The sequence below is a fragment of the Sciurus vulgaris genome, assembly GCF_902686455.1.
Source record: "Sciurus vulgaris genome assembly, chromosome: 8".
NCBI classification, from domain to species: Eukaryota; Metazoa; Chordata; class Mammalia; order Rodentia; family Sciuridae; genus Sciurus; species Sciurus vulgaris.
In genome coordinates, this window is record NC_136468.1 from 117,917,779 (window position 1) to 117,944,367 (window position 26,589).

General features: G+C 51.2%; 2 protein-coding genes across 10 annotated transcripts in view; one reads left to right on the forward strand and one right to left on the reverse strand.

Annotated features, from left to right (window-relative positions):
* SFI1 (SFI1 centrin binding protein) overlaps positions 1-9,451 on the forward strand; it is a 105,610-nt gene extending 96,159 nt beyond the window's left edge. Inside the window, 12 exon segments of the mRNA XM_079149698.1 lie at positions 211-307; positions 3,442-3,602; positions 3,904-3,978; positions 4,580-4,747; positions 4,749-4,940; positions 5,012-5,271; positions 6,082-6,186; positions 6,340-6,523; positions 7,869-8,007; positions 8,117-8,195; positions 9,017-9,128; positions 9,207-9,451. Of these exon segments, the coding sequence (XP_079005824.1) occupies positions 211-307; positions 3,442-3,602; positions 3,904-3,978; positions 4,580-4,747; positions 4,749-4,940; positions 5,012-5,271; positions 6,082-6,186; positions 6,340-6,523; positions 7,869-8,007; positions 8,117-8,195; positions 9,017-9,128; positions 9,207-9,311 (1,677 nt within the window). The 3' untranslated portion in view covers positions 9,312-9,451.
* PISD (phosphatidylserine decarboxylase) overlaps positions 9,321-26,589 on the reverse strand; it is a 49,954-nt gene continuing 32,685 nt past the window's right edge. For 2 of the 9 annotated variants that reach the window (XM_079149720.1, XM_079149724.1), the window contains 6 exons: positions 14,664-14,829; positions 12,590-12,826; positions 12,194-12,332; positions 11,815-11,961; positions 11,379-11,539; positions 9,321-10,666 (listed from right to left, as the gene is read on the reverse strand). In XM_079149720.1, the coding sequence (XP_079005846.1) occupies positions 10,442-10,666; positions 11,379-11,539; positions 11,815-11,961; positions 12,194-12,332; positions 12,590-12,826; positions 14,664-14,829 (1,075 nt within the window). In that variant the 3' untranslated portion in view covers positions 9,321-10,441. Of the gene's footprint in view, positions 10,667-11,378; positions 11,540-11,814; positions 11,962-12,193; positions 12,333-12,589; positions 12,827-14,663; positions 14,830-16,358; positions 18,351-21,264; positions 21,723-26,589 lie in introns of those variants that run through there. The other 7 variants (XM_079149721.1, XM_079149722.1, XM_079149728.1 and 4 more) reach the window with 7 other exon arrangements.

Sequence of the window (26,589 nt, forward strand, 5' to 3'; positions counted from 1 at the left end):
CTCTGATTTCTAAGTCCCAGCACCTCTGAGGGACTGAGAGGGGCCTTGGGTCTATATGGATGGTCTGTGGATAGCAGGTGCTTCTTGGAATGTGTGTCAGAGCCAAACATGAACCTTTCGGCTTCACCTCATGAGGAGCCACCATCACAGACCTCATATGTCCTCAGAAGTCAGGGCATGAAGTGATCAATGTTCTTTGCCTGCCTGTAGGTCCTGGTCCAGTGGCGGAAGGTAGCTTCAGTGCAGATATATTACCGACAGCAAAAGGCAGATGTCCTCAGAGAGGCTCGGAAGGTCCTAGATAGGGGTAAGTGAGGCTCCTGGAAGCAAGAAGTATTAAAAGGAGTGTGAAAGACACAGAACTGTCTTGGGTTCCATTTGCTCCCTACAACTGAGAAGCTTCAAACAAGAAGAAAGTATTCTCTCTCTGTTAGAGGCTAGAAAGCACGATGTCAGAAGGACTTGTTCCCTCCAGAGGCTCTGGGGAGGATCCTTCCTTGAGTTTTCTAGTTTCTTTTGGCTGCCAGCCATCTTCGGTGTTCATGTAAATACAACACTCCAACTTCATCCTCTATCTTCACTTGATGTTCTCTTCTTGTCTCTAGGTTTCATAAGGACACCACGCATACTGATTTTTTTTTCCTTCAGTGTTGGGGATTAAACCTAGTGCCTTACGTGTGCTGGGCAAGTGATCTACCACTGAGCTTCACCCCCAGCACACACATTGGATTCAGGGCTCACCCTGCTCTAGTGTGACATTATTAAATGCACACTGGCCATATTTCCGAATAAGCATTTATTATCAGGTTCCATGAAGGACATGAGTCTTTGAGGTGTGGGGGTGCTATTCAGTCCAGTATGTCATAAAATTTCCTTCCCAATGGATTCCCATGCAGCTTGTATGAAAATGGAAGGCCAAAGCTTGAGATCCATGGGGAAATTAAAAAATGAAGCTGGAATGGAGGAGTGCTAGAAGTCAGGGAGTGTTTATGTGTGTGTGTGTGTATGTATGTGTTACTGAGGATGGAACCCAGGGGATATGTCACCAGCCCTCTTTGTTTATTTTTGAGGCAGTCTTGCTAAGTTGCTCAGGCTGACCTTGAACTTGTGATCTTGGCTCATCCTCCTGAGTGCTGTAATTAAAGGTGTGTGCCACTGACCCCAGCTAAGCAGGTGTGGGTTTGGGTGGGTTGTTATTGTTTTTGTTACTGATGATTTAACCCAGGGACACTTTGTAACTGAGCTACATCTTCAGTACTACCTCCACCATCCCCTCCCCCCACCTTTTTTTTTTTTTTTTTTTTTTTTTTGAGACAGGGTCTCACCATGCTGCTTAGGGCCTCACTGGCCTCAAACTTGGAATCCTCCTGTCTCCACCTCCTGAGCTTCTGGAATTACAAGCCATCTCACCTGGCAGTGGGTGTGTTTTGATGGAAAAGACCCTCCTGAGTACAGCTGCTCATTGGGTCAGCCCCTGTGGTGGTTAGGGCCCTCTCTTCTTGTGTAGTTGGATGCTTTTATGTTCTGGAACTAGATACTTGCTCTGTTCCTTTGAGCAAGAAGTTCTACTCATGCTGTATAATAAACATCCTCAGAAAGATAGTCTATGACAGGAATCTATGCCTTTATGCACAAGGTGCCCAGACACAGAAAAGACCTGTGGGGATTTGTCTTTTAACACTGTTGTGCCCACGGTGGGGGGGTGGGGAATCTGACACTCTGAAGTGGGCAGCCTATAGTTAGAATAGACGAAAATACAAACAAAAGTAATAATCAGAAATGGTTTAAATTGGACCATAGAGAGTCAGTCAAGTTGTTAACTTTAATAGAATTTGTTCCACTTTGGTTGGGTCCCGACTGTGGTGTGTGCTGATGAATGCAGATCCCACCTCTGTATTTCTAGTTCTTTTCTTAGAAAGAAGTGAGAGGTTTAGCTCATTCCTTGGCTTCTGTTTGGGCAGAGTTTTTACACCCGATGCGGTTTGGATCAGCTACTGTAGGTCAGGTGCCCACTCCTGGTCATGGTGGGAACTTAGATGGCATAGCCTGAAGTTGCTTCTCTGCAGGACTTTCCTTAGAAGGGAGTGGTGGCACATAGCAGGCCCTGGGTTTGCCATAACCATTACAGATGGCACAGAGACTTAGGAGGCTGAGCAACAAGACACTGCGCATAGTTGGTGCACAGTATACTTGATCTTAGCCAAAAGGCCAAGAAGCAATTAGTTGGTGCACAATAAATACCTGGGGGTCAATTTCTTGGTTTAGATTAAGGTCTAAGTCTCAGGTACATCTTGGCTGGATGCTGGGGAGGAGGGACTAAGAAGAAGATAGAATAAGACATTATGGAGTGCTTAAGAAGTACAGGCTTAGCCAGGTGCAGTGGAGTATGCTTATAGTCCCAGATACTTGGAAGGCAGAGAATTGCTTGAGCCCAGGAGTTTGGGGCCAACCTGGGAAACACAAAGAAACCCCATTTCTTTTTTTTTTTTTTTTTTTTGGGTGCTGGGGACTTGAACCTAGGGCCTTGTGCTTACAAGGCAAGCACTCTACCGACTGAGCTATCTCCCCAGCCCCAAGAAACCCCATTTCTTAAAAACTAAAAGAAGTGTTGCAGGCTCAGGGTCATAATCTGGCTATGTGATCTCAGGCACGACCCCCTCTCTGTCTCTTCATTTGTAAAATGGGGATATAGTACCTACCTCTCATGGTTGTCTCTTATGGGGAATTCAGTGAAATTATATGGATATATAGGTAGATAAAAGACACCTTCCCAAGATGTATCAGTGCATAGTGCAAACAGTTGGCTCCCAGCTTGTGATTCCTTCCTTCCCTGCCCTCTGCAGTGGGTCCTGGAGGGCTTACCATCTGTGTATCATGAGTGCCCCAGTATCAACCCTCTTCTTTTCTAAGAAAAGAAACTTCTTACAGGGCCCAAGAAAATTCACCAAAGGGAGAATCTAGTGACACAAAAATAAAATGCAGGATGTGGCTGGCCCTTGCCCACAGGGTCCAGGGAATCAGGACATGCTGGCAGACCTATCTGGTCACGGCTCAGGATGACTTGAATGAGCCTTGGTTTCATCTGGTGAAATGAGGCTATCTCCTCCTCCAAGCTTGAGCTCCAGCAGGAGGCTCCCTTCTGCAGACCAAGGCATTACGTCACGTGTGACTCTGAGAGGTGGAGTATAGTCTGTGCTGGGTATACCCTTGTAAGGCAGCAATAAACAAGTCTGGTCCCAGTTCTCACAGTGCTCATAGTCACTGAAAGTGGCCTAACTGTCCTTACAAAGTGGCCATGGTGCACATGTGGTAGTTTTACTCACAGAGGGCTGGACATCCTGACTATCCCATACCACCTTCTTTGATCTCTAAACCTCCCCACTGCATTGTGACTTGTAGAAATCCTACAAAAGGCCAAACTCTGGCTTGCATCTGCCCTAGGATATCTCCGGACCTGGTTTCAGAACTGGCGAGATTGCAGCCAGAGAGCAGCCCAGCAGAGAGCCCAGCTGGAGAGAGCAGCCCAGCATCACCGACGGCAGCTGCTGCTAAAGGGGGTGGCGTGGTGGAAGGTGTACCATCTTGGGTGTGTCAGGAAAAAGGTGAGGCAGGTGGCAGCAGCTGTCAAGTTTCCCCCATGTGGCAGGCAGTGTTTGGGCCAAGAGACCACCTCTCAGGGAAGCTCTCTCTAGATAGAACTCAAGGCAGCTGCCTGGGTGCTGGGTTGTTTGGGATCCTGTCTGGGCATTTAGTGGATGCTGCGGGTAGCTGACCTCAGAACTGGGTCATGTCCTAGGGAGAAGATGGCTTAGGAGAGAAACCTGGTTCACCCTGACTTGTCAGAGATGGGGGCCCTACCAGTGTGTGGGATACTTGACTCCCTGTGTACTTGCTCTCTCCCAGCTTCTGCAGATGCAGGGCACCCAGCTCCTGGTGCAGAGACTCAGCAGAGCCTGCTTCTGCCAGTGGAAACAGCAGGTGGGAGGCAGCATGATACCTCTCCCTGCATCCCTCTCAATCCACCTCTCTACTTGTCTTTTATTTGGCCCTTGTCCCAGTGTTCCCTTCCTCTATCCCTCCATTTGCTAGCACCATCAGCTTCCTTCTATGTGCAGTCTGTAGAAAGCCAATCACTTCAAGACCGGCTTTTTCTCACAGCGTCATAGTAAACACATTGGTGTAATGTCCAAAAGTTAATGTGAAAAGCATTCTGATGAAGAACCAGAGGGGTTACACTCATTCTGCACAAAACCCCCTTGAGTCCATGAGTCTCTTGCTCTCCCTGCTGGAAAGCCATCATCCCAGCCCTGCTTCCACCTTCCTCCACTACTCCTCCCACAAACCCAGTATGCTGCCTTCATTTTCCTCCTCTGAGAGCCCTTTGCTTTCCTTCTTCCCTAGTGTCATTCATTAATCTGCAGATCATGTGTGTTGAGTGCCTCACAGTCAGGCCTAGGGTTGGACCTTTGCTGGTAGAGGAATGGAAGCCTTGGTTACAGGGAAATGAGCAAGGCAGAGTGAAAATAGGGCCATGTGGTCAGGGTGGTCCTTTGAATAACTCAGTCTTTCTGGCCCATAGCTGGTGGCCAGGAGACAGGAACAGCAAAGTACAGCACGAGCCCTGTGGTTCTGGTCCTTCTCCTTACAGGCAAAGGTAACTGGGGTCCTTCATCTTTTATTCCTGCCATGGGTGGAGGGAAGGTGCCAGGGTCATGGGAGAGCCAAGAGGGAGGCTTGGTCCTCAACTGCTGCCCTCCCTGAAGACTTGGGCTGCATGGCTGGGCTTTGTGGTGGAAAGGAGGAGGAAGAAGGTGCGGCTGGAGCGGGCAGTGCAGGCCTACCACCAGCAGCTCCTCCAGGAGGGTGCCACACGGCTCCTGCGCTTCACAGCCAGCATGAAGGCCTCCCGGCAGCAGCTGCAGGCCCAGCAGCAGGTCCAGGTAGGCGTGGGGCTCCTTCTTCTGGACAGTGGACAGGGCAGGGTAGAAGCTGATGAGAAGTTGTGTTGCAGGCAGCCCACAGTCTCCACCGTGCAGTCTGCCATTGTGCTAAGCTCTGGAAACAGAAGGCACTGGGCCCAGGCAAGGAGTCTCGGCTCTCAGCGCCCATCATAACCAGCAGGAGAGTAACATTTGAGGGTCCCCTTCTTGATCGCATTGCTGTTGGGGCTGGGGATGCCTTCCTGGAGACCAAGAGGCCGTCAACTCCTCAGCCTCAGGGAGTCCTGAGCAGCCTACCGCTGGCTGCTGGGGAACCCCACCTCCTGGAGCTGTGAGTGCCCCACCCACACCTCTTCCTCCTCATGCCCACCTTGGGCAAAAGCTGGCATGCATAGGCGGGAGGAAACTGGACCCTGGGAGGATAAGGGATTACAAGGCCAGTAATAATAGCCTTGTCATAACTGAGCTCCCTTCCCTTCCATCATGATCCCATCCCTCCCAGAGCACAGGGGAGGGAACAGAGGTTTCCAGACCCTTTTTTTTTTTTTTGTCAGTAAATGGGTGTCCTTTCCCCTGGGACACCCTTCTGTTACCAGGCTTGCTAGTCTCCCCTCACTCTTGTAGTGGGGAAATTGGTTCCATCAGAAACCCCTTTTTGTGACCTGGCACCTGCCCCTTGGCCATTTCCCTGGGTGGTATCCCCAAACCCTACACCCCTTACTAAGACAGTTGTCAACTCCCAGAATGACCAGCGCTGCCTAAGAGCCTTGGTCTTGAGTAGGTGGAGTGCACCTGGACCTGGGCCCCCTACCCTGCTCTACCTTCCTCTGCCCCACACTGACAGCCTATCTGAGGCTATACCTCTTGTGATGTGGAGGAGCACCCATGTCACCAGGATTCCTGTACAAGCCAAAAGAGGTGCAGGTGAAGCACAAAGAATGGGGATTCATAGGCATTACAGGAAGTTTGCCAGACCCAGGCCTACTCCACATACTGACCTCAGGCCAAAGCCTTGCCTTATGTAAACTTCAGTCTCCTGTGTAAAACTGGAGAGGCTGCCAATACTCTGCACCTGCCACCCTAAGACCTCAGGCCCCTGGCAGCCCGTTTGTCCAAGGCACAGACCCATGTTTCTTTCCAGCAATACTGCTCGCTTAGGGAGGAAGCAACCCCGACGTCCACACTTCTTGCTGGAGCCCATGCAGAGCCAGCGGTCTTGGGCGTGTGTACCCCTCAGGGGGCAAGGGTAGGTTATGTGGTTGTGGGCCACCCGGAACAGCTGACACCTTCATCTGGGGCTTATGTTTTGGAGGCTATATGGTGGGTAGCTCCCTCTCCTTCTTGTTCTTCAGAGCAAGATTCCATGACCTGATCAGGTTCCTGCCTTTGCTCTGCTCAGGCCTGAGAAGCCTCAGGAACAGGGCCAAGATGGGGCCCAGCCTGCAGACCTTTCCCTGAGGAGGCCTTTCCTGCCTGAGGGCCTGCCTTGTGCCCCTGTCTCAAAGCTTCCCACTGTAGTAGGTCTGAGCCCAGAATTGCTGCCTCCTTCCTCCATCTCCTATGGGGCAGAAGCATTGACCAAGGTGAGTCCATCACCAGACCACGTCACAGCTCCCATTCTTTGGTCTGGACTTTGGTGCTCTTCTTGGTGCCCTTGTGCTATAGCTACAGTTGTACTCATTGTTTTCGGAACACACTAGCATGGAAGGACATGGGGAGGGTCCACTTATCTACCAAGTGTAGGTACCTCTGCACTTCAGGGCCAAGAAACACAGCAGCCTGCCATGGCCCCGTCCTTCAGAAGCTTTTGTCCTCAAAACAGGACTTCTAAATAATCCTGTGTGCAGACCCATAGAGTGACCACAGATCCAGGGATCAGGCAGGCCACTAGTGGAAAGTGTGGAATTTGGGAAGAGGAGAAAGTTGTTGAGAGCTGTAGCAGAGGTACCACATCTGTTTCCAACCTGTGCTCCCTCTGGTGCTGTGTGTTTGGGCTGCTGTGAGCTATGTGATCCAGGCTGTGGTGACCTGGATGCTGAGGCCAAACACTAGGGATGAAAAGATTCTCTGAGAAGCCAACTAGGCAGGACCTGCTCTGGTGAATGTAAAAAGGAAGAGGAGGAAGGACTTCAGATGACATAGGTTTCTGCCCTGAGTAACTAGGGGAGGAATGAGTTCTGAAAGAAAAATAGGATGGGGCCTGGTTTCAGGTGAAGCACCAAGAGTCCCTTTGACCTTGTCAGTTTGAGAGAAAGCAAGATTGGCCCCAGAAAAGAGGTCAGGGCCTGAGACCTGGATTGGAAGTCCTCAGTGGAGGTTGAAGATGAATCTCTGGGAACCACTAAGGTCACCTAGAGAGCACAGAGTGGACAGAGAGCACCAGAGGGTATAGTGGAAGTGACAGTCACAGGGTCAGGCCATCTAAGAAGCAGGTGCCCAAAAGGCACAGGGTGGATATGGAGCCACTTCCTGTGTGTTTGACCTTGGTGGGTCACAACGGTATGGCTGGGATGGAGGGTGGGGTCCAGAGGGTGGTGTTCCTGACTGGCAGTGATAGGAGGGACAAGTCTACTCTTCTAAGACAAGAGGGGATATGGGAGGGAATGGAGGCAGCTGCAGTGTGGGTGGAACAGGGAAAACAATTGCCTCTGACCACTGTTGTCACTGAAGTCCCAGTTTAGCAAGGTCAGAAGTCCAGAACAAGGTGAGGATGGAAGGCCAAGCCAGGTTTGAAATGGCTGTTCCTAATAGTGCTAAGAAGCACCCATACAGGAGGTGGCACTGTGAAGGTGTGGAGGCTGCCTATGGGACTTTCCCAACTATGTCAGGGACAGGGCCTAGTCACCCCAACTCCTGTAGGGTAAAGTGGGCAGCAGGTAGTAAGATAGGGAGAAGAGGACTTGCTCTGTATCCTCCTTTCCTTTACAGGTGTCACAACAGCCTACCAACCCTGGGCTTAAGCCTCAGGGATCCCCATATCTGGCCAGTGGCCCTGACTCCCATGTGCTTCTCCCTGGGAACTTCGCAGGCATCAGGGCTGGGCCTGGGCTTGGTTTTGAAACTGCAGGTGAGTAGCTGGGGCCTGCCGGGGCAGTGGGCACTCACCCTGGACTGGCTACCTGTCCTGGACGGAGAGAGAAAGATGGACAGTAGCAAGGCTCATTCTGTTGCCATAGGCCACAACAACCTTGAGACTGAACTAGAGGGGATCCAGCAGCAATTACAGCACTACCAGAGCACCAAGCAGAACCTTTGGTGAGGCCTGGCATGCACCCTTGAACCCGTGTTAGGAAGAGGAGTGGCCTGGGAAGGCAGAAGGTTCCATTTCTTGCCAGCCAGCTGCCAGGACCCATGAGTCTGCGGTAGGGGTGGGACCAGTGTGTGCTGTCAGGAACATCTCTAGGTATAGCACATTTCCCCCCTGCTTAGGAAGACCCAACAGATGGCCTTACCTCAGGACAGAGGTTTTCAGTGGGGGGTGAGAAACTGCAAAACCCTGGTTGGGTTCTGCTTATCTAGTGGTTATGATTGTAAAGCTGATAAGGTATCAGAGGACAGGTAGGCCGGGGTCTCATCTGCACATAGTGGTTTGGGGACTGTCAACATGCAGCAACTTCAGAAATGTGAGGAAAACAGATTAGTCCCCTTGTTCACAGCTCTGCACAGGGGGAAGAGGAAGGAAGAGTTTTTACCTGGGCCCACCTGAGTTGCTCTTTGCTGTAGAAGGTCGAGAAAGGCTGGGAGAGGAAAAATGTTGGCCTCACCAGGGCCTGCAGCTCAGGGAAGGGAGCCTTTTAGAAATTTCTCCCTCCAACCCATACCTCTCACATCAGAATTAGCTGATGACTCAGCTTCAGTTTGGTTTCTTGGCAAAGAGTGGTGGTATACTCCTGTAATCCCAGCTACTTGGGAGGCTAAGGCAGGAGGATCACAAGTTTGAGGCCAATCCTGGCAACCCTGCCTCCTCAAAAAAAAAAAAGGCTGGGGGTTACTCAGTCAGCAGAGTACCCCTAGGTTCAATTCCCAGAACCAGAGGAGAAAAAAGACCCAAGCTGGCAGGGTGTCCCCATCCTCAGGTCCTGCCAGCGACAAGCAAGCAGCCTGCGCAGATGGCTGGAGCTGAGCCGGGAGGAGCCTAGGCCTGAGGACCAGGATGAAGAGCAGCGAGTGCAGAAAGAACTGGAAGAGGTGAGGCCCTAGGCTAGCCCCAGGGACTGTTCCCTTGACTGTGCTTCCTCAGCTGGGCCTTTGCTTCCCTACCCCCAGGTGGAACTACAGATCCAGCAACTGGCCAAGGAGCTCCAGGCCCAGCGCCAACCCATCAGTACCTGCATTGAGCGCATCCAGGCCCTGCGGCAGGCTCTGTGCTAGTGGGCTTACCCCAGGGAAGACAGGTACCCTGCTGCAGGGAAGGCCTCAAGCCACCTTCAGGAATATAATACAAAGCTACAAAGAGTTTCAAACTTTTTTATTTCAAAATGTCTTGCAATTAAATGTATTACTGTTCAGAAGTCTCCCACTTTTCATACAAAAATACTGTGCTACTGATACAGTTGAAAAATTTCAATGATTTCTCCTGTGGGAGAAATTCGCAGCATCCCCAGGATCAACATGAAACCTGGTTCTGTCCCCACCACTGGGCTCAAGGCCTGCAAACCTGTCACCTGGGACAGGTTTTTCTAAGTACTGATCCACCATACACCAATAGCTTTCAACACAGTCCTTGGAACAGCAGCAGCAATTTTCCCTACTTCCTGTAAGGCTGGATCTGGAGACAGGGACACCAGTTCCTCAATCCCCAACTAGGCTTCGACCCCCTGCCTGCCCCATTCATTCTGGCCACCAGGTGGGGCATTAATTGGTCTTGCCTGCTGCAAGGAAGCTCTGGAAGGTCACTCCTCAGGGTCTGCAAAGGTCCATGTCATAGTCACCATCCTTGGAAGATCCTGGCAGAGTCCAGGGCAAAGCATTCAGCCCCAAATGCAAAGATTTTGCTTTTCCATCAAGCAGGGTGAGGCAGGTTTGGAAACTGGTTGTCATGAAGACCATGTAGCCTGCTCTGGGAGGGAGTGTGGGTCCACAAAGTCCATGCCAAAGGGGCCAACAAAACTTCCCAGTTAATTATGGGGAGGAACAGCTAGGGGGCATGTTTGCACTTACCATCTACTAACAATATCCAAGACCAACTGAACACAACCAGGAGATGCAGAGTCTCCAGTTTATACAGTATTTTAAAAGATCCATACCTATACTTTTTCTCTCTGTAGGGTAGGACTCAGGCATGACAGGAGCCCTGGCTGCCTCGTGAGAAGGAGCCAGAATCTTGTCTTTACCTCTGGGACAGGCAGGAGTGAATAGTTCAGGTTCTACTGGATCAACCCTCCCCGCCACACACACACACCTGAGGTGACTCCTTTGCCTGGGAACCCCTGGGGGCTTCTATAAAAGACCCTCATGTTCCTTTGTAAAGCTCCCTTGGCAGTCATAGGCAGGAGGAAGACCTAGAGGGAGCCCAGTGCCTCCCCAAAGCGGATCTTCTGTCCTGCTTTTAGCCTGAAATTGAAGTCCTTGGGGGCCTCGAAGATGAGCACAATGGTGGAGCCCAAGTTGAACTCGCCCAGGTGCTCACCCTTGCGCATAGGGACTCCCTCCTTGTTGGCATGCGTCACAAAGCTGAAATCGTTGTAGGAGCCCTTGCTGTACCTTGGGCTGTTCGTGTGCAGGTCCTGGGGAGGAGAAATGGGGCAGGGGTTGGAGGGGGCCCAGGAACAAGGAATGCCACCCCACCTGTGTTTGGAATCGTGTTGCTCATTCTCACCACCATCCAGCCCAGCTCAGAAAGGGTGATGGGGACTACATCTCAGGGTCAGGGAGCTTGGTCCAACCAAATTACACCAACAGTCCTGACACCTGCTGTAAACCGGGGCTGAGAGGGACGTGGAGAAATCAGACCCAGCTGTTCTTAGCAGGTATGGTGCAAGGCCAGTAGCCTTGGGGAGTCAGACACACCCAAAAAGGCAGCTCCAGGGCAGATGGGCACCAGATTCTCTCTCCATTCAGGCCAGCTCTGCCTAAACAGGGTGGGCATATTCCCACATGCTCAACTCTTAGTCTGCATGACCCATCCTAAGCTTAATACTCCTATTCCCTCCTCACTCTCACTTTGACCATGGTAAAGGACCAGGCAGGAAGGTTAATTTCCTCGATCTCTCCCAGTTGCTTCCAGAAAGAGGAATAAGTGGCAGCAAAGTGGGTGGGAGGAAAGGAGAGAGAGAGGTCTTGGCGGGCAGAGACACCCCTCTGAGTAGCTGCTTAGCATAGCCATGCCTGGTTCCAGCTCTCCTACAAGCAAGGCCCTCCTAAAATTTCAGGCCCAGTGGACCTGGCTGCATGGCAGATGGAGCAAGTGAACTTTGACAGGGCCTGGATTCTGCTTACCCTGTCAAAGTAGATGCGGATAGAGCCCACATTGGTGGCCCCCACAGCTGTCAGCGAGAAGAAGCCGTGTTTCCAATCTCCTGTCAGGACCACCCGCTCATTGTGGCAGAAGAGCTCTTTGATCCAGCGGGCCATACCAGGGTTCACTGACATCAGAGAGCCTGTGGAGGCAGGGAACATGATACTCCCTCCTCAGAGCCCAGTATGTCTACCCCAGGATGGCCTGAGACCCAGCAGGACTCATGACCTATTGCCCCAGTGTCATTCCAAGTGCAGACCAGGCTTCCAGAGTCCCCTGCCCAGCCAGCCTGAAGTGGTCAACTCCTGGTCTGCATGACCCCAGCCTGGAGCCTGGTCCCCTGACACTAAGAAAGTGAGGGCCTCAGCATGAAGCCCACAGAGGCAGCTCCCACCCAAAGGCCAGTCCTGTGTCTACCTGGGAAGTGGCGCCGATGAGAGACAGTCCAGTCAGTGGGGGAGTGGAAGCAGTGGTAGTCCCCAGGGGCCAGGTATATGACACAGTGGTAGAGCTCATTCCCTTCCCGAGTGACCAGCTGATTCCTGAAGGAATCACGTGAGGAGGCTGTGGGGTAGGGCAGAAAAGAGGGTCAGGCTCTGAGACCAGTTCCAGGTGCCACCCAGCTCATGATGAGAACCCAGCATGGCATGTGTACAGACCGGACATGAACTCCAAGGGCCTCGAGGCTTTGGTCAGAGGGATTCCTGGCCCAATGTGCCAGCATGCCACCCCACAATCTCCCAAGCCTTTCTTTAGCCTCTGGTGTCTGCCCAGCACCATCAGGGAAGTGACTTACCTGGGGGGAAAGGCAGGTCCTCCATGTAGGTGCGGGGGCCCAGGAACGACTCCAGGGAGTAAGTTACCCCCTTCACCTGCTCCACCTCACAGTTCTTCACCTGCCCGAAGTTGAGGATCTTACCATCTGATGGGCTGATCTGGAGGGGCCAGAAGAGGCTTGCTGCTGAAAGGGGAGAGTGCTCCTCCCACTAGTTGACCACCCACCTCATCATGTGCCAAGCACCCATAGCCCCACCCTCTGGACGTGTTGGACAAATGAGCTTTATAGGGCAGGTGGGATCCAGTCTGGGGAAGCCATCCATAGAGATCATAGCCAGTGAAGACTACTGCACCTAGTTCCCATAGATGTAGATACCATTTCCTGAAGGGGGAGGAAGTACAAGTTAGGCCTCACCACACTGTGCATTCCGGAGACAGGCCGGGCCTGTGGCTTCAGCTTGCGCCGGAAGAATTCGCTGAGGTTGCGGTAGTGGTGCAGGTCCTCCACAGCAGCCTCCTTCATGTTCACCCCGAAGGTCCAGATGTATAGACTGTAGACAGGCCTGCGCAGCCAGTGCGGCAGCTCCACCTGGTTGAGGCGACCCCAGGCCCGTGACAGCAAACGTGTTGGCACTGACTTGTACAGGGCCACCTGCAGGCCACAGGGCAGAGGGCTGAGTTGACCACATTCCAAAGAGCCTAAGTGCTGTCATCAGCCCCCAACCACAGGAGAGAACCTGAACCAACAGAGGCCACCTGGGGAAGACTAGTTGCCTGGGGATGATTTTTATGATGTGGCTGTGTCACTAGGAACCAGACTGCACTTGTCAAATATTCTCACAGACTGAGGACAGGATGTACAGATAGCTCAGGTCACTTTAATCACTTCATGCACATGTCAAAGAGTAACTGTCTTAGTCCCAGAAAGACTGGTCCACATAGCCTCACTTCTTAAAAATGGAAGGTGGGGTGTCAGGAGTGGTGGCTCATATTTATAATCCCAGTGACTCTAGACACTGAGGCAGGAGGATCCCCAGTTTGAGGCCAGCCTCAGCAACTTAAGAGAGGCCCTAAACAACTTAGTGAGATCCAGTCTCAAAAAGGGCTGGTAGGGATGTGGTTCAGTGATTAAGCATCCCTAGGTTCAATACCCTGTGCCAAAAAGAAAAAAAAAAAAAGCAGGAAAGGTAAAGAAAAGAAAATGGGAGATGGGGGCCTAGTAGTAGTCTGAGCAAGACTGGTAGGAGGCAATAGGCATGTGCCATTGACCCAAATCATTGCCTACATCACAGCCCACTTGAGAAGGATCAAGAGGCTCCCAGGAGCCTGGAACAGATCTATAGCCCAAAGTGTACACCCTCTTGTCTTAAGAGGAACAGAGGACATTTTCGGATGGATCTGCTATATCATTGTCATAGTGGCCCAAGATGCCCTGCATCTCAAGATCGCCTGTCCTGCTGGGCTCCACTGGGCCTAATGACAGGCCTTGTTATCAGTCCATGGGAGCTGCCTACACCTGTGGTCTCCTAGGAGGCAGAGAGGAATCACCCTTTGGGGCCCCTCTGTTGGTTCTTCCAGCCTGGAGCACCAGGAGACAGGAACCAGTCTCACACATTGGGGCCCCAAACCCTCCTGCAGAGCCAGGTAGCCTATTAAACTTAAGGGGCCACTGCCCTAGGGGAAACTGCCTGACTGATGCTACTGCTTGTCTGGCTACAACCAGGCAGCAACTTCCTAAGGTGTAAAAGTCAGTTTTACCAACTTTTAATATCTTTATGAGATAGTGATTTACTGGCTCCCTGAGCATTAGCCTTTCCCCTTCCAGGTAATGTCCAGTCACCTGGAGTGGCCCTGGGTTGCTGTGCTGCCAGGCTATTCTCAGCAACAGGCTGGAGCCTGGTCTAACATCCAGTGCACTGTAGCACCCTCAAGCTTTCATGTTGCCCACTCAGGTAGTCAAGGGATTCCTCCTTGGGGTAGGTCTGCCAGGAAGCAAGAGTCCTCCAGGGACTCTTGGGGAGTACTGCTTAGGGCAGCTCCTGTACAGCCTTCCAGTTCCTCAAGTGTGCCTTTACACTAATGGGCCCAAACAGGCTCCAGCCTTCCTGAACTACCCCCTCTGATACCAGAAATTTATCTGGACTTATCCTAAAAATTGCCTGTTACTTTGAAAGTTAGACAGAGACACCACCTTCTGACTGCCCAGTCTAAGTTCCTTCCACAACCAGAGCTCCCCAATAGCACCAGTGAGGCAGGCAAGGACAGTAGGCAGTGGACAGCGAGTGCTCAGTTACTGCAGTCCACATGGCCACTGGCTAACCTGGCCTTCTCAAAAGTTGCCTTCGCCTTCCCAATGAAATTTCCCATACTGCCCCCCAAGGGTGCAATGATGCTCTACTTCTGACAACTGGTCCCCTTGTTCTCCCCTGTACCCCAGCCTCAGGCCTACCTGGGGTGGGGGTGGGCCGCAAAGGCCTGTGCACACTTACCCTGCTCACAGGCCTCCATCCCACCCGGCTGAGTGGCCTGAGGGCACCAAAGGGCAGGAGGTAGTAGAGGACAGTCAAGGGCCAGGAGCGCAGTTTCAGGGCGGGTCTGGACATGCAGCTCAGCTGGCCTAGCCTTCTCCTCAGGGCCAGCTGGGGGAAGTGCAACCTGCAGGGCACATGTCCATGCAGTCAGAAGTGGGGGTCTCAGAGGGTCCCAGGAATGGCCCCCCCTCGATCACTGTCATTCCTATTCCCTCAGCAAGCTGCCTCTCCGTGGAGCAGTAGAGTCCAACAAGCACTGCAGTGCCCCCTTGGGGACCTGGAAACCACTGTATATCAGACTCATTTCCCAGTCTTTTCCCATCTGCCACTGGCTGAGGACTAGGAATAGGGAGCTGCAGGATGGAAGAGGGTTAGGCCCAATTGCTAGGTATCTGAGAAGACTAACTGGCTTCTGAGCTTGGGAATGGCTCCAGAGAGAATCTTTGGGGCCCAAAGTGGGCAAGGGAGGTAGAAGGCCTGCCTCATACTCCCCAGCCTCCCATGGCCAGTAAGGGTGGGACTCAGGCACAGCCCTGCCCGCACAAGAGTCAGAAGGACAGAGTTAATCAGCACAGCAGTTGCACAGTGCTATGACCTGGTCAGCTAGGTATCCGTCTGCAGAGTATTTGCTAACATTCTACTACAGACCTGGGAAAATCTCTTCATGGCTCCAGGCCTCTAGCTTCTTCATCTGCTAAATTAAAAGGACTGGGCTAGACAAGATCTAAAGCTGTGGCTCCATCAGCCTGCATGGTCTTTCTCCAGCAGGTCAGGTTCTCCAAAACCTATCAACAGCGTTATAGTGAGAACTTCACCCCAAGCTCTCAAGCCACCTTCCCACTCTGCTAGAGCCATACAAGTGACCCAGGTCCCTCCTTTCAGCAAACATGTGTGGTAGATATACTCTCCCCAGTGTATACACCAGCACATATTTGGCACAGGCTCAGCCTCGCAGGAGTTGCGGTGGCTGGGATGGGTTCTTCAACCAGAACCCTGGGCTCCTTAGTTGCAAGAAAGTCCCCTTGTCACATACATACCTAGGTCCTAGAAAATACTCTTGAGGTCACAGTGTAGCCTTCAGGAGACCACACTGCCACCCACTCTGAAAATAATACCAGGTCTTAGTTTCCTCACTGCAAAAGGACTGCATTCAACAGGGCAATCTAAGGCTGCCATCTCTGACTGTGTGCTCTCAAGAGAAGCTGCTTTCTCTGTCACCCAAGTGCTGAGCAAACCAAGGAACAAAGAGGTAGCTCAGTTGAGAGTAAGAGCAGAACAAATGGAGACCTAAGCCAAGGGGCAGGCCCTTAGTTCAATCAGGAATGACAGAAGAAGGCAGCGCTCTAGTCTCTGCAGGTGGCTTGTGTTCCCACAGCTCATCTGATGTCCTGCTTTATGTCTTGATCCCATTCCACTATGAATAGTTTTTTCCATTATGCTTTTTAAAAGTCTAGGGAGGTGGCAGGGGCCAAGCAAAGACAAACAAATCACTGCTCTCCTACAGGGCTCCCCCTCCCTGCTCACTGCAGAAGAGCAGAGACCAATCCTGGAAGAGCATCTCTGAGTAACTAGTTCCAAAGCCAGGTGATCGCTTTTCCCACCCCCACCCCTCAACCACCTCTGAGCTTTCCTCACAGCCCTGACCACAGGTACCTGAAGCGGGCTCTCCTACTCAGTGCGCTCAGGCCCCCCTCGCTGGGTCCCTCCAGCTGTGGGGGCTGGCCCCCAGGCCCCCTGCTGCCACCTCCGCTTCGGGGCCGTTGGACATGAACTCTGACCTTCCGGAGATTGTGGCGGGGCACAGTGGGGTTAGGACGCGTTGGGCAGCATCTCACCATTTCGCTGCTGCTCGGAGCTCTGGTCCTCGCCGCGCCTCTGACTGACACATCGTGGGCAGGCACAGGGAGGCGGTGCAAGGCTCTCTGCGCTCACTCGCTCGCCTTTGTTTTTCCTCCTTCCTCCCCTTCCCCCCGCGCCAGAGAATCTCCTGTGCTGTCACTGCTCCAGGGGCACCGGTGGCTGGTGGCACGGATTCCCCACTTGGTTCAGTCTCGGCTCACAGGGCACAGGTTAGAGGGTCAGGGCTATTGCAAACAGACAAGCACTGGTCACACCTGCTCAGGCTTCTGCACAGAGCAGAAGCCCCTGCACTTGGCCTACTCAGTCCCCCAAGTATGGTCACCTGTCTGGTCCCTCCTGCCCTGGGCTGAGCCAGTCTGCCCAGCTCACCCACTCCCTTAGCTCCACCAGGAGGGCAGCAGGTATGCAATTCCATGGGGCCCCGTTCTCCAGCAAACCATTGTGGAGAGGGGACCAGAGGCTGCCAGGGCTTCCAGGCACCACTGAGCCCCAAGAGTACAGGTGGGAATCTGAGCCCTGGGCTGAGTCTCCTCCCTTACCAAGACCTGACCCATTTTTGATTCAAGTTACAAAGTAGCATCTGAGGAACAAGAGAAGTAGGCAGCAGGTAACAACCTAAGCATCTGTCTGCTCTGGCCCTTTCCTCACCCCTCTTAGTCTCAGAGCCCCCAATACCTGGATGTCACCCTATCCAAGCCTCCTCAGAAACTGTGCACCTGGGTGGCTTCAGGGAAAACCAACCTGGGGCTGGGAAGTGTCCAGGACCGAAGCTCAAACCACTCGCCCTGCTTTCCATCTTTGCTTCAGAGAAGCACTTTGGCCAGGCCCCTCCCTGGCTATCTGTAGGACACACCCCACCTGAACAAACCCTTCCCACTACACAGATAACAGGACTAGAAGAGCAAACATTCCACAGCTGTTGCCATCTCAGCCCAGGGCAATTAAGGTGCTCAAAGTCCCAGGGAGGTGGGCTGACATGGGCTGAGGGGGACATGGGCAGACATGGGCTGACATGCTGATGTGGGCTGACTGGGAAGCCATCTCATCTCACCTCCAATCTCAATCACAGCCCTGGAAAGGAGAGGGCTCCTGTCACCATCTTTGAATGAAAGCATACAGACCCCAAGAGCTCCTGCCTAAGGCAGAGAAAAGACCCAAGCAAGGATCAGCTGGCAAAGCCTTGTGGAGAGGCCCCAACTCAGATGTCACTCTGTCCACACAAGGATGAATGTGTGCTGCCCTAGCAAGTCCACCTCAGCCAGAGACATAAAAATTCCATCCCTAGCACTGGCCCCCAAGAACCAGAGAATCTTCACATATACTAGTGTCCTCCAGGAGGTGGGACAACAAGGCAACTAAGGTCTGGACACAGAATGGGTTTCTCCTCCTGATGAAACAAATGGTGAGGCCTGGCCCACTCCTAGCCCCACTTCAGCAGTACCTTTCTCCCCGAGACCCACTCTTGAGTGGGATGGGGAGCTTACTGTAGGCTGGGCCAGACCTCACCCAGCAAACAGATGTACCTGAGCCTCTTCCCTGGAGATATGCTAGCACCAGATCAACACAAACCTGGGAACCTCATTCTGTCAAAAGGACTAGGACCAGGGTTCCATGGACACCCTGCTTCTGCCTCAGGCTCATGTAAGCCTCCCACTAACATTCCCATCCACAATGATCAGGTCACTTCAATTATCCTACCAAGGAACTGAGCATTCAAGCACCCTCCCTGGCTCACCAGGCTTTTTTTTTTTTTTTTTTTTTTTTTTTTTTCGGTACTGGGGATCGAACTCAGGGCCTTGTGCTTGCGAGGCAAGCACTCTACCAGCTGAGCTATCTCGCCAGCCCTCACCAGGCTTTTAACTGAACAGGAAAACAGGTCCAGGGAGGTGATGGGCAGTAGGCATGAGACTGTGTCTAGATCCACAAAGAGGTGGCTCTTTCCCGCCCTGTAAAGTTCAGGCCAGGAGCAGAGGAGCTGAGCTCATGCCCAGGATTCACAGGGAGACAAGTGTGGCCTTGTGGAATGGGAAGGAAGGAGGGGATCCAGGAGTCTCAGTCTCTTGCCAGGTTTTCCTCACTGTCCTACCACATAGGATGCTAACCATGGCAGCATAGAATATGTCAAAAAGGCACAAGCATGCAAACTAAACCTGGTCAAAACCCACAGGTTATCAGACTCCTGTGGGAACCTTCCATTTCATTCTCTCATAGCTCTGGAGGACCAGTCAGGTCTCCCATCCAGGATGCCAAGGACTGGAGACCTGTGAAGCCAGGAGTCTGGTCAGGCTGAAAGGCCCACCTAAATGGGGCAGGCCCATGCTCCTCCTGCTACAATGCAGGAAGCTCAAGGAGAACCGCATGAGGAGAAGAGAGACATTCTTACCTATAGAGACACTAAAAGCTGCCCAAGAGTCCAGGCATCAAATCTACACTTGCTCACCACCAGGGAAGGGATAGGCAGGAGGTCCTTGTCTTTATCACTATTCTACCTCCTCTTCTGAAATGGGACAGAGACCAGGGAATCGGAGTTCCCCCAAAGTACCATCTGAAAGTTTCCACAGGGAGCAGAATAAACTTATTTGTCCCCCAGGAAACAGACTAGGCATTGTCTGTCCAACCCATCACTGCCTTCCCACCTCCCAAGGCAGAGCTACTTTTTGGCCAGCAGTGTTTCCAGCCTCCCCATTTAGAGTCCCACTTGCCCACTACCTGTGACAGCCCTTGGGCCCCAAGCCAGAGACTTCACCCTCCCTGACCCCTGAGTGCTTAGGCCCTGGATGAGGAACTGCACAAGGAGGGAGCCCTGAGGTAGGGAAGTCCTTCATTCCCTCTGAGAGTCAAGCACTTTCTGTGGAGGTGAGTTTCTGACTGTGATGAGTGGAACTTTAAAGTATTACATGGCCTAAGGGCCAGTGCCTTAGAATGTGAGAACTCAGAGGGCTTTGTGGTGGGCCACAATCTGGTCATTGTAATCCTGGCTGTCCCCCTCTCCCAATTTACTCCAAGAGCTGCAGAAGGTCAGGAAAAGTCACAAGTGCTCTCCAGGTCTCAGTTTTTTCATCTCGGATATGGGAAGGAAAGAAATTCTCACCCACTTCCCTTGAGGCTCACAGCACAGCTGCAACCACGGACTAGAGCACCTGCTCAGAAACCCTCACTCCTACCCTTACTCTCTGGCTTCTGACACCTAGACTGTGGTTCCAGAAAGGCAAATCCACACTCTTGGAGGTCAAAGGTTTATACAGGGCAAGCAGGGGCTTAGACAGTAGTTCAGAAAGGGGACCCAAATGGGGTAGGAAGTGATGCAACCACACGGGAGGTGGGGGTCAGCTGTCAGGATATGTCCTGGGGGCATATACCTGAGCAGCACTGCCATGTCTCCATCCACCCCATTCTCCAGTAGAATGGAACATTCCAACTGAAGTTGGCAGAATGGCCCAGGCCAGTTAGCAGTTACTATGGGCATGAGTGGGAGAGTCTGGGCATTACACGGAAATGTGCACGTGTGGGACCAGGTGTATAGGTGTGCACTGCTACTCCTGACCTGGTTAGCTCAAACTTTGGTGGATTCCAATTTGAGGCCTGGGTTGGATGGGCAGGCGATGAGGGGGATGGGAATGCCAGTCAACCACCCCACAAAAAGTTCTCCCTGACCACATGGGACTTTGCAGCTCCAGCTGTCTGGCCAGAGACCCCTGAGAACTGGCTCCTGCTCCCTGATGGAAATCCCACTGGGTGCCAGGGTCATTCCCTCCTAAAGCCTCAGGAGAAACCTCCAGTGTTCCAAATGATTTGTTTACCCCATATCTATCCGCCTACTTTCTGTACACTCCCTTACCCTGGAGGCCAGGCACCACTTCTTCCCCAGTTCATGCCAGATGAGTTGAGTCCAGTGGGGTACCAACCCCTCCTCCCTCACATTCCAGGGCTAGATGTGAACAAAACTTCACAAGTATAGGGGATGGGAAAATGGATTCTCCTTGGACAAAAGGGCGAGTCATCTTGGAAAGCCGTGGGCAAGAGAAGAGGTGGCAAAGAGACGGGCCCAGAGGCACTTGTTATTAAGAGTCAGTGGTCTAGGGGGCTCAAGGAAGGGGAAGGGGTAGAAGCTGGGCCTTCTTTAATCTCCCAAAGAAAAGGAACTCCTATGGCACCTGTGAGGAACAAGGCTCTGAAAAAAGGCAGCATAACACCTGCTTCTCTGACCCTTGGATGGTGACACGGTGACAAGTCTCAATACCTCTGGGCCCTTCTGAGGAACAAGGTAGCTTCCCTCTTCCTCAGGCACCCAGTGCCCCAGTCCTATGAAGCAGAACTGAGGAAATACACTAGGGTGCCAGGGCTGTCCTGCCTGCACTCAGCAGACACTTCTCAGCATTTCCCTCACTTCCTGCCCCAAGCTACAGGCAGGAGATACCACAGGATGTGGAGGAAGTGAGCTCATGCAGCCAGGACCCCGTGACCTGCCTGGGGGATAGGAAAAGGCCACGACTTGATCAAGACTATCTGGACAGGGTCCTCAGGCCTACAGGGCTCCATCGTTTACAAAAACTAGAGCCAACTGGCAGCCCTGAAAGTGCTAGAAAGGCACTCCCACCGGGTAGGAAGCAGTCATCCGAGCTGGCCGGGGCAGGGTAGGGCACGTCCCTGGGAAGCTGCTAGCTCCTGTAAGTCACTTGTGGCTCCCAGGGCTGGTCACCTGCAAGTCACCTGTGGCTCCTGTGGGATCACTGGCAGGTGAGTACCGCTCCGGCTTCTAGGCTCTGGCCTCTGACTGGCTCCAACTCTGCTCAGAAGCCTCAGGGTGGGCGGGGGCTCGAGTTCCAGCCACTCAGGCTGCCAGGGGGCGGGCACAAGAGGAGTGACACCAGACACCGTTAAAGCCGCCACAACCTCCGAATTTCAGCCAGGGCCCAGGGAGTCCCGGGGGCCCCTTTAAGAGGAGGAGCTGCAACCTGGGGAAAAGGGGAAGAGGTGGGTAGCCGGGTTGGGTCTGGTCAGTCATTGTCCTTTCTCAGGCCTTGGTCTAAGAGGGTGGGACTGGGCTGGCGGCCCCAGAGGATAACTCCTAGGACGGGGAGACCCTGTCCTGGGCCTGTGATTAGCTCCTGATCTGTGCCTCCCTCATCACTTCCCCTACAACCTCACTAGGCAGAGGCCCTACATACTGACCTCATGGAGGACCAGCTTTTTCACTGGACTGACAAGAAAATCACCTCCAGCCACCCTTTCTAACCCTGGAAGCTTCGAGGAAGATGTGAAAGTCCCTGCTTCTTCCCTTGGGTCTGATCCTGAAGACCCAAGGCTGCCCCTACTCCTCCAGGCCTGCATGCCCCTGCTGGACAAAACACCCAGATCCAAAAAGAGATATAGATGTCTGAAAAAGGTCCACCCACTGGCAGCTCAGAAGACCCACAGGGCTTTTCCTTGGTGGGATGAATACCTGTGGGATATTGTCCTCCTACCTCAATGGATCTGAAGGCCCCAGTGTGCAGAGCACAGTGTCAGCAGACCATACCCACAGGATGCCCAGCATGTACTCAGCCAACACAAGATGGAATAAACCAGTTTAACATTTTTCAGGGTACAGAAAGGTCTTTGGGGATCACTATCCAACAAAATAGTCTCATTTGTGTCTGTGCAGCCATCTCAAAAATGGCTAGATGGCCTTGGGGGCTCAGTATTTTTCACTTTGGACTACTGAACAAGAATACAATTTCAGCCCCTGCTGACCACCGAAAATTTCATTTCTTAAACAACTAACATTGGGAACAGGATGAGAACACCTATAAGGTTTGTGGAGAGATGGGATGGATGGGACAAGGCTGCCTGGAATAGGACAAATGACATGGTGTAGACATAGCCCCACATACCTGTCCTCCTCTCCTAGATTCAACCTGCCAAGTGCTCCCTTCCCACCTCTGAGCTCCAGGTAAACATATAAGGTGGGATAAAAAGGAATTGGGCACAGAAAGATAATGACATAGGATTCTAGCATCACCAAATTCCAGGACTGGAAAGATCTGACTTCCCAAATCCTCTGGTACTTGCAGGCTAGAAAGCTCGGGTTCACTAAGTACAGAATGGAACCAAGCCCAAGTCAGACAAGGAAAAGGTCTGTGGATCAAAAGCTCTGCGTACAACTTGGCGCTCTTTTTGCTGAGCAATCTCTCCCCTGTAGAAAGGCCAACTGAACTGGACTGTGTCCATCAGTGTACCTTTTCAACCAGTTAAACCTCTAAGGTATTTAGAAAACCCATAAACCAGCCTACCAGTCTGCTCGGTATCAGCCCTCACCCCACCTTCCAACCAGACTCCCAACACCTATCTTTTCAGCAGGGAAATACCTTCTGGATTTCAAACGATAGTTAACAAATGAATTTCTAGGAAAAAACACAACAATTCCCTGGCAAGTTTATTTTCCCACACCTTGAAGGGAGTCCCTTCAGACCACTGAGTCCTTAAATTCAACTCTTCCCTAAGCAGGGCTGACACCTAGTGCCACTGGAAGGCTCTGCAGACGCCAGGGCCATTTGGTTGCCAGCACCTGCAGATAAAAGGTGGGGTTGAGGGGTAGGGAATGGTACTCTCTGCTAGGCCCCTGCTGGATAAATTTTATGTACTTACTACCTTGTGCCAAGGGCTGAAAAGTGTTTGAGGGACTGGCAGGTGCTCTCTCAGCTAATTCTAATTCCCTGGATAACAGGAGAGGTCCTTCCAGGAACACTAGTGATGGTTGGTATCTGAGGCTAGAACAAGAAGCCACAGGAAGGTCATCGGCCTCCCAGGTGGCCAGGTGGGACCCCAGACAAAAATGAACATTATCCTAGTCCTTCACAATTCCCTCCCCCATTAAAGAATGTTCTCTGGCAGCCCCACTAGACTGTACAACGTCTAGGATGCCCCCTAGCCCATGCAGAGCCCCTCCAGCAGCTCCTTGAGGACCCTGTGCAGGTACCATTCAGGGTGGCCTGCAGGGGGATAAAGAAAAAGTGATTTTAGGTGGAGCAAGCCTACTAGAAAGCTTCCTACTGTACCACTTGACTGGAAGTTGACTATTTGTCCATTTAAATGTCTAGGGTTGTATTCTCAACACCTATCAGGTATGAAGTAAAATGGTAGCTACTAAATTCTACTCTCTGCCTATGCAGGACCAGGTATTTACACACATATTCTCATTTAACAACTGTATACAGGAGCTATCAGTAGCTTTTTTTAAAAAACAGATGAGAATAATAAAGCTGTTTATATAAAGTTTAACAATGTGCAGAACATGTCCAAAAGTGTTCTCGGTCACATACATCATGGCACAGAGGAGTATTCTGTGCTCAGGCCAATGGGGATCCAGGTGGGGGCCTGGAAGGAGAACAAGGCACTTCCCAGCATCTTACTCACTACTTAAGAAGGATGGTGGCAGAATGGATGGGCTGATCTGTCTTTACTCTTTTTCATAAACAAAGTATTGCAGCACACTTTTTTTTTTTTTTTTTTTTTTTTTTTGAGGTACTGGAGATTGAACCTAGGGCCTTGTGCAGCAAGTAGTCTATCACTGAAATTTTATCCCTAGCCCTTCTTTTTTATTTCATTTTGAGACAGGGTCTCACTAAATTGCCAAGGCTAACTTCAAACTTGCCATATTCCTGCCTCAGCCTCACGTGTAGCTGAGATTATAGGCACCAAGTCATGCATTTTTTTTTTAACTCTAAACTGAGTCTAGAAATAAGGAAGTGGATCTAATACATGAGTGAGTGTCTTCAGCCAGCCAAGCTACCCCCTGACTGAGGCTTGTCTTCTACACAGTTGCTTCTCTAGTGCCTTGGACTTCCTCAAAAAAACCCACAACCAGGCCAAGAATGAACAACCAAATTTGTTGCCTCATTTGTACACTCAGATGCATGTTAAAAGTATTTAGTGGGTGAGGGTTCATAATGTCTGCTATTCTGCAATGTACTTTTTTTTTGGTAGTGTTGGTAATTGAACCCAGGGCCTTGCGCATGCAAGGCAAGCACTCTACCAACTGAGCTATAACCCCAGACACTGTATTTTTTTTCATAAAGTCTACTATGTACTTTAAGAAGCTTCAGAGAAAAATAAAATACATACACATGGAAGTAAGCAGATATAATACATTAACAACTATTCAATCAAGGTGGTACAGGTACAGATAACTTATTCTCTCAACTTTTCTACTCCATTCAAAAGTGTTTACAATTTTAAAAGTTGGAAGACTTTTTAAACCACAGAAAAAACTAAATTATATTATCAGAGAACCTAAGATCACAATGTGTACATGGAAATTCTCCTGATCCAAGGGGAGGCAGAACACTTGGGGCCTGTGCTTAGTGCATCCCACAGCACCACTGTGGCTGCCTTAAGTGCAAGAACTTAGGACTGAACTATAAACTGTTCATTTACTATCCACTCAGTCCAGATGCAATGCCCAGTCATTTGTGGCTGACAGGCCAGGCCAGATGCCAACCAAAGCTGGCTTTGCAGTTGAAGTCTCTCACATCTTCCTAGAGTCATCTCCAGGTCCAGCAAGGCTTGGAGAAAAAGGAACTGGGATATGACTTATATCTGGTGGCCATAGAGCATTTCCACTGGCTTCTTCTCCCAAACCCCTCACACCATTCCCATCAGCCCAGCTTTCCCACCACAGATGCTTCTGTTCTCTGACCCAGCAGTCACCGAAGAAGGATGTCTCCCAACTCTGACATGGAGATCAAAGGGAGTTTGTCACCAGATTTTATCCTGTGTAGAACTCAGATCACCTAGAAATTAACAGGAAACCCCGTGACTCACCACATTGCATTGCTGTGCACCCACCCACACACCTGACACATAATGTCACATAATACCTTCAGTTTACAGACACTACAGACCTTGCACCCTTCTAATTAGGAAATACTTAGGAAGTTTTTCTGTCTCCCCTTTTTAAGGAAGTACATATTTGCCACTGAAAATTTCTCATGGACCCTAAACTTTCATTTTTCTTGTTTTGGAATGGGGTCTTGCTATGTTGCCCAGACTGGCCTGAACTCTGAAGCTCAAGTGATCCTCCTGCTTCAGTCTTCCGAACAGCAGGGACTATAGGTGCAGACAGAATGCCCTAAACTGCTAACAGTCATGTCTTAATATAATCCTGGTCTCAGGCCACTCTAAATGGGTCCCTCCTCTGCACTTCATCTGTAGAAACCTATGGGAGTAACAGGGCTACTTCAGGATTAGCAGTCTGACAGCCTCATTCAAGTGTTTAAGTTCAGGCTCACAGCATTTGTTACTTTATTCCTGTGATAAGCATGGCCACAAGTGGTGGCAGAAGAAACTGAGAATCCTTCCCTGCTTTTACAGAGTAAAGAAGGAACAGTGGAAGGTATCAAAAAAAAAAAAAATCATCTTTATTGTGAAAGCACAAATTCTCTTCTCCATTGTGATTATGATTTGATCTAAAGTAAAGTTTTCAATCAACATTTTTGAGGGATAAAATGTCCTCTTCCCCTCATTCAGCACTTGCCATCTTCAGTCCAGTGAAGGCTTGATTCCCTACAAGTTACAAGTTCTGGCTCAAATTTCTGTCTCAGAGTATTTGTAAAAATAACATGTAGACTGAATGTCAAGGAAAGAAGAATTCACACTGTTCTAGAAACAAGGCTTTCAGCCCCATTCAGACCAAGAGGCCATGCTGCCTTTGCAGGAAGGAGATGCAGGCTGGGCAAGGTTTGCACCTGGGGTCATGCCCCTCTGTCCTCCAAACTGGCTACAGGAGAGCCTGCTCTGTGACCATCCAGGTAAAGATGTATTTCAGAAATTCGGTTCCTTGCCTCTGGCCTGCCAGTACCTAAGGATTAAGAGCCCTCCCCTAAGGAGGAGAGAATATAAAGGGGAAATATTGAGGAATGAAACTGACCAAATTATATTGTTATATTTTCTGTATGTGTGAATATGTGACAACAAAGTCCACCATTATGTACAACAATAATGTATCAATTAAAAACGTGGGGGAAAAAGGAAGTGCTGGGGATGT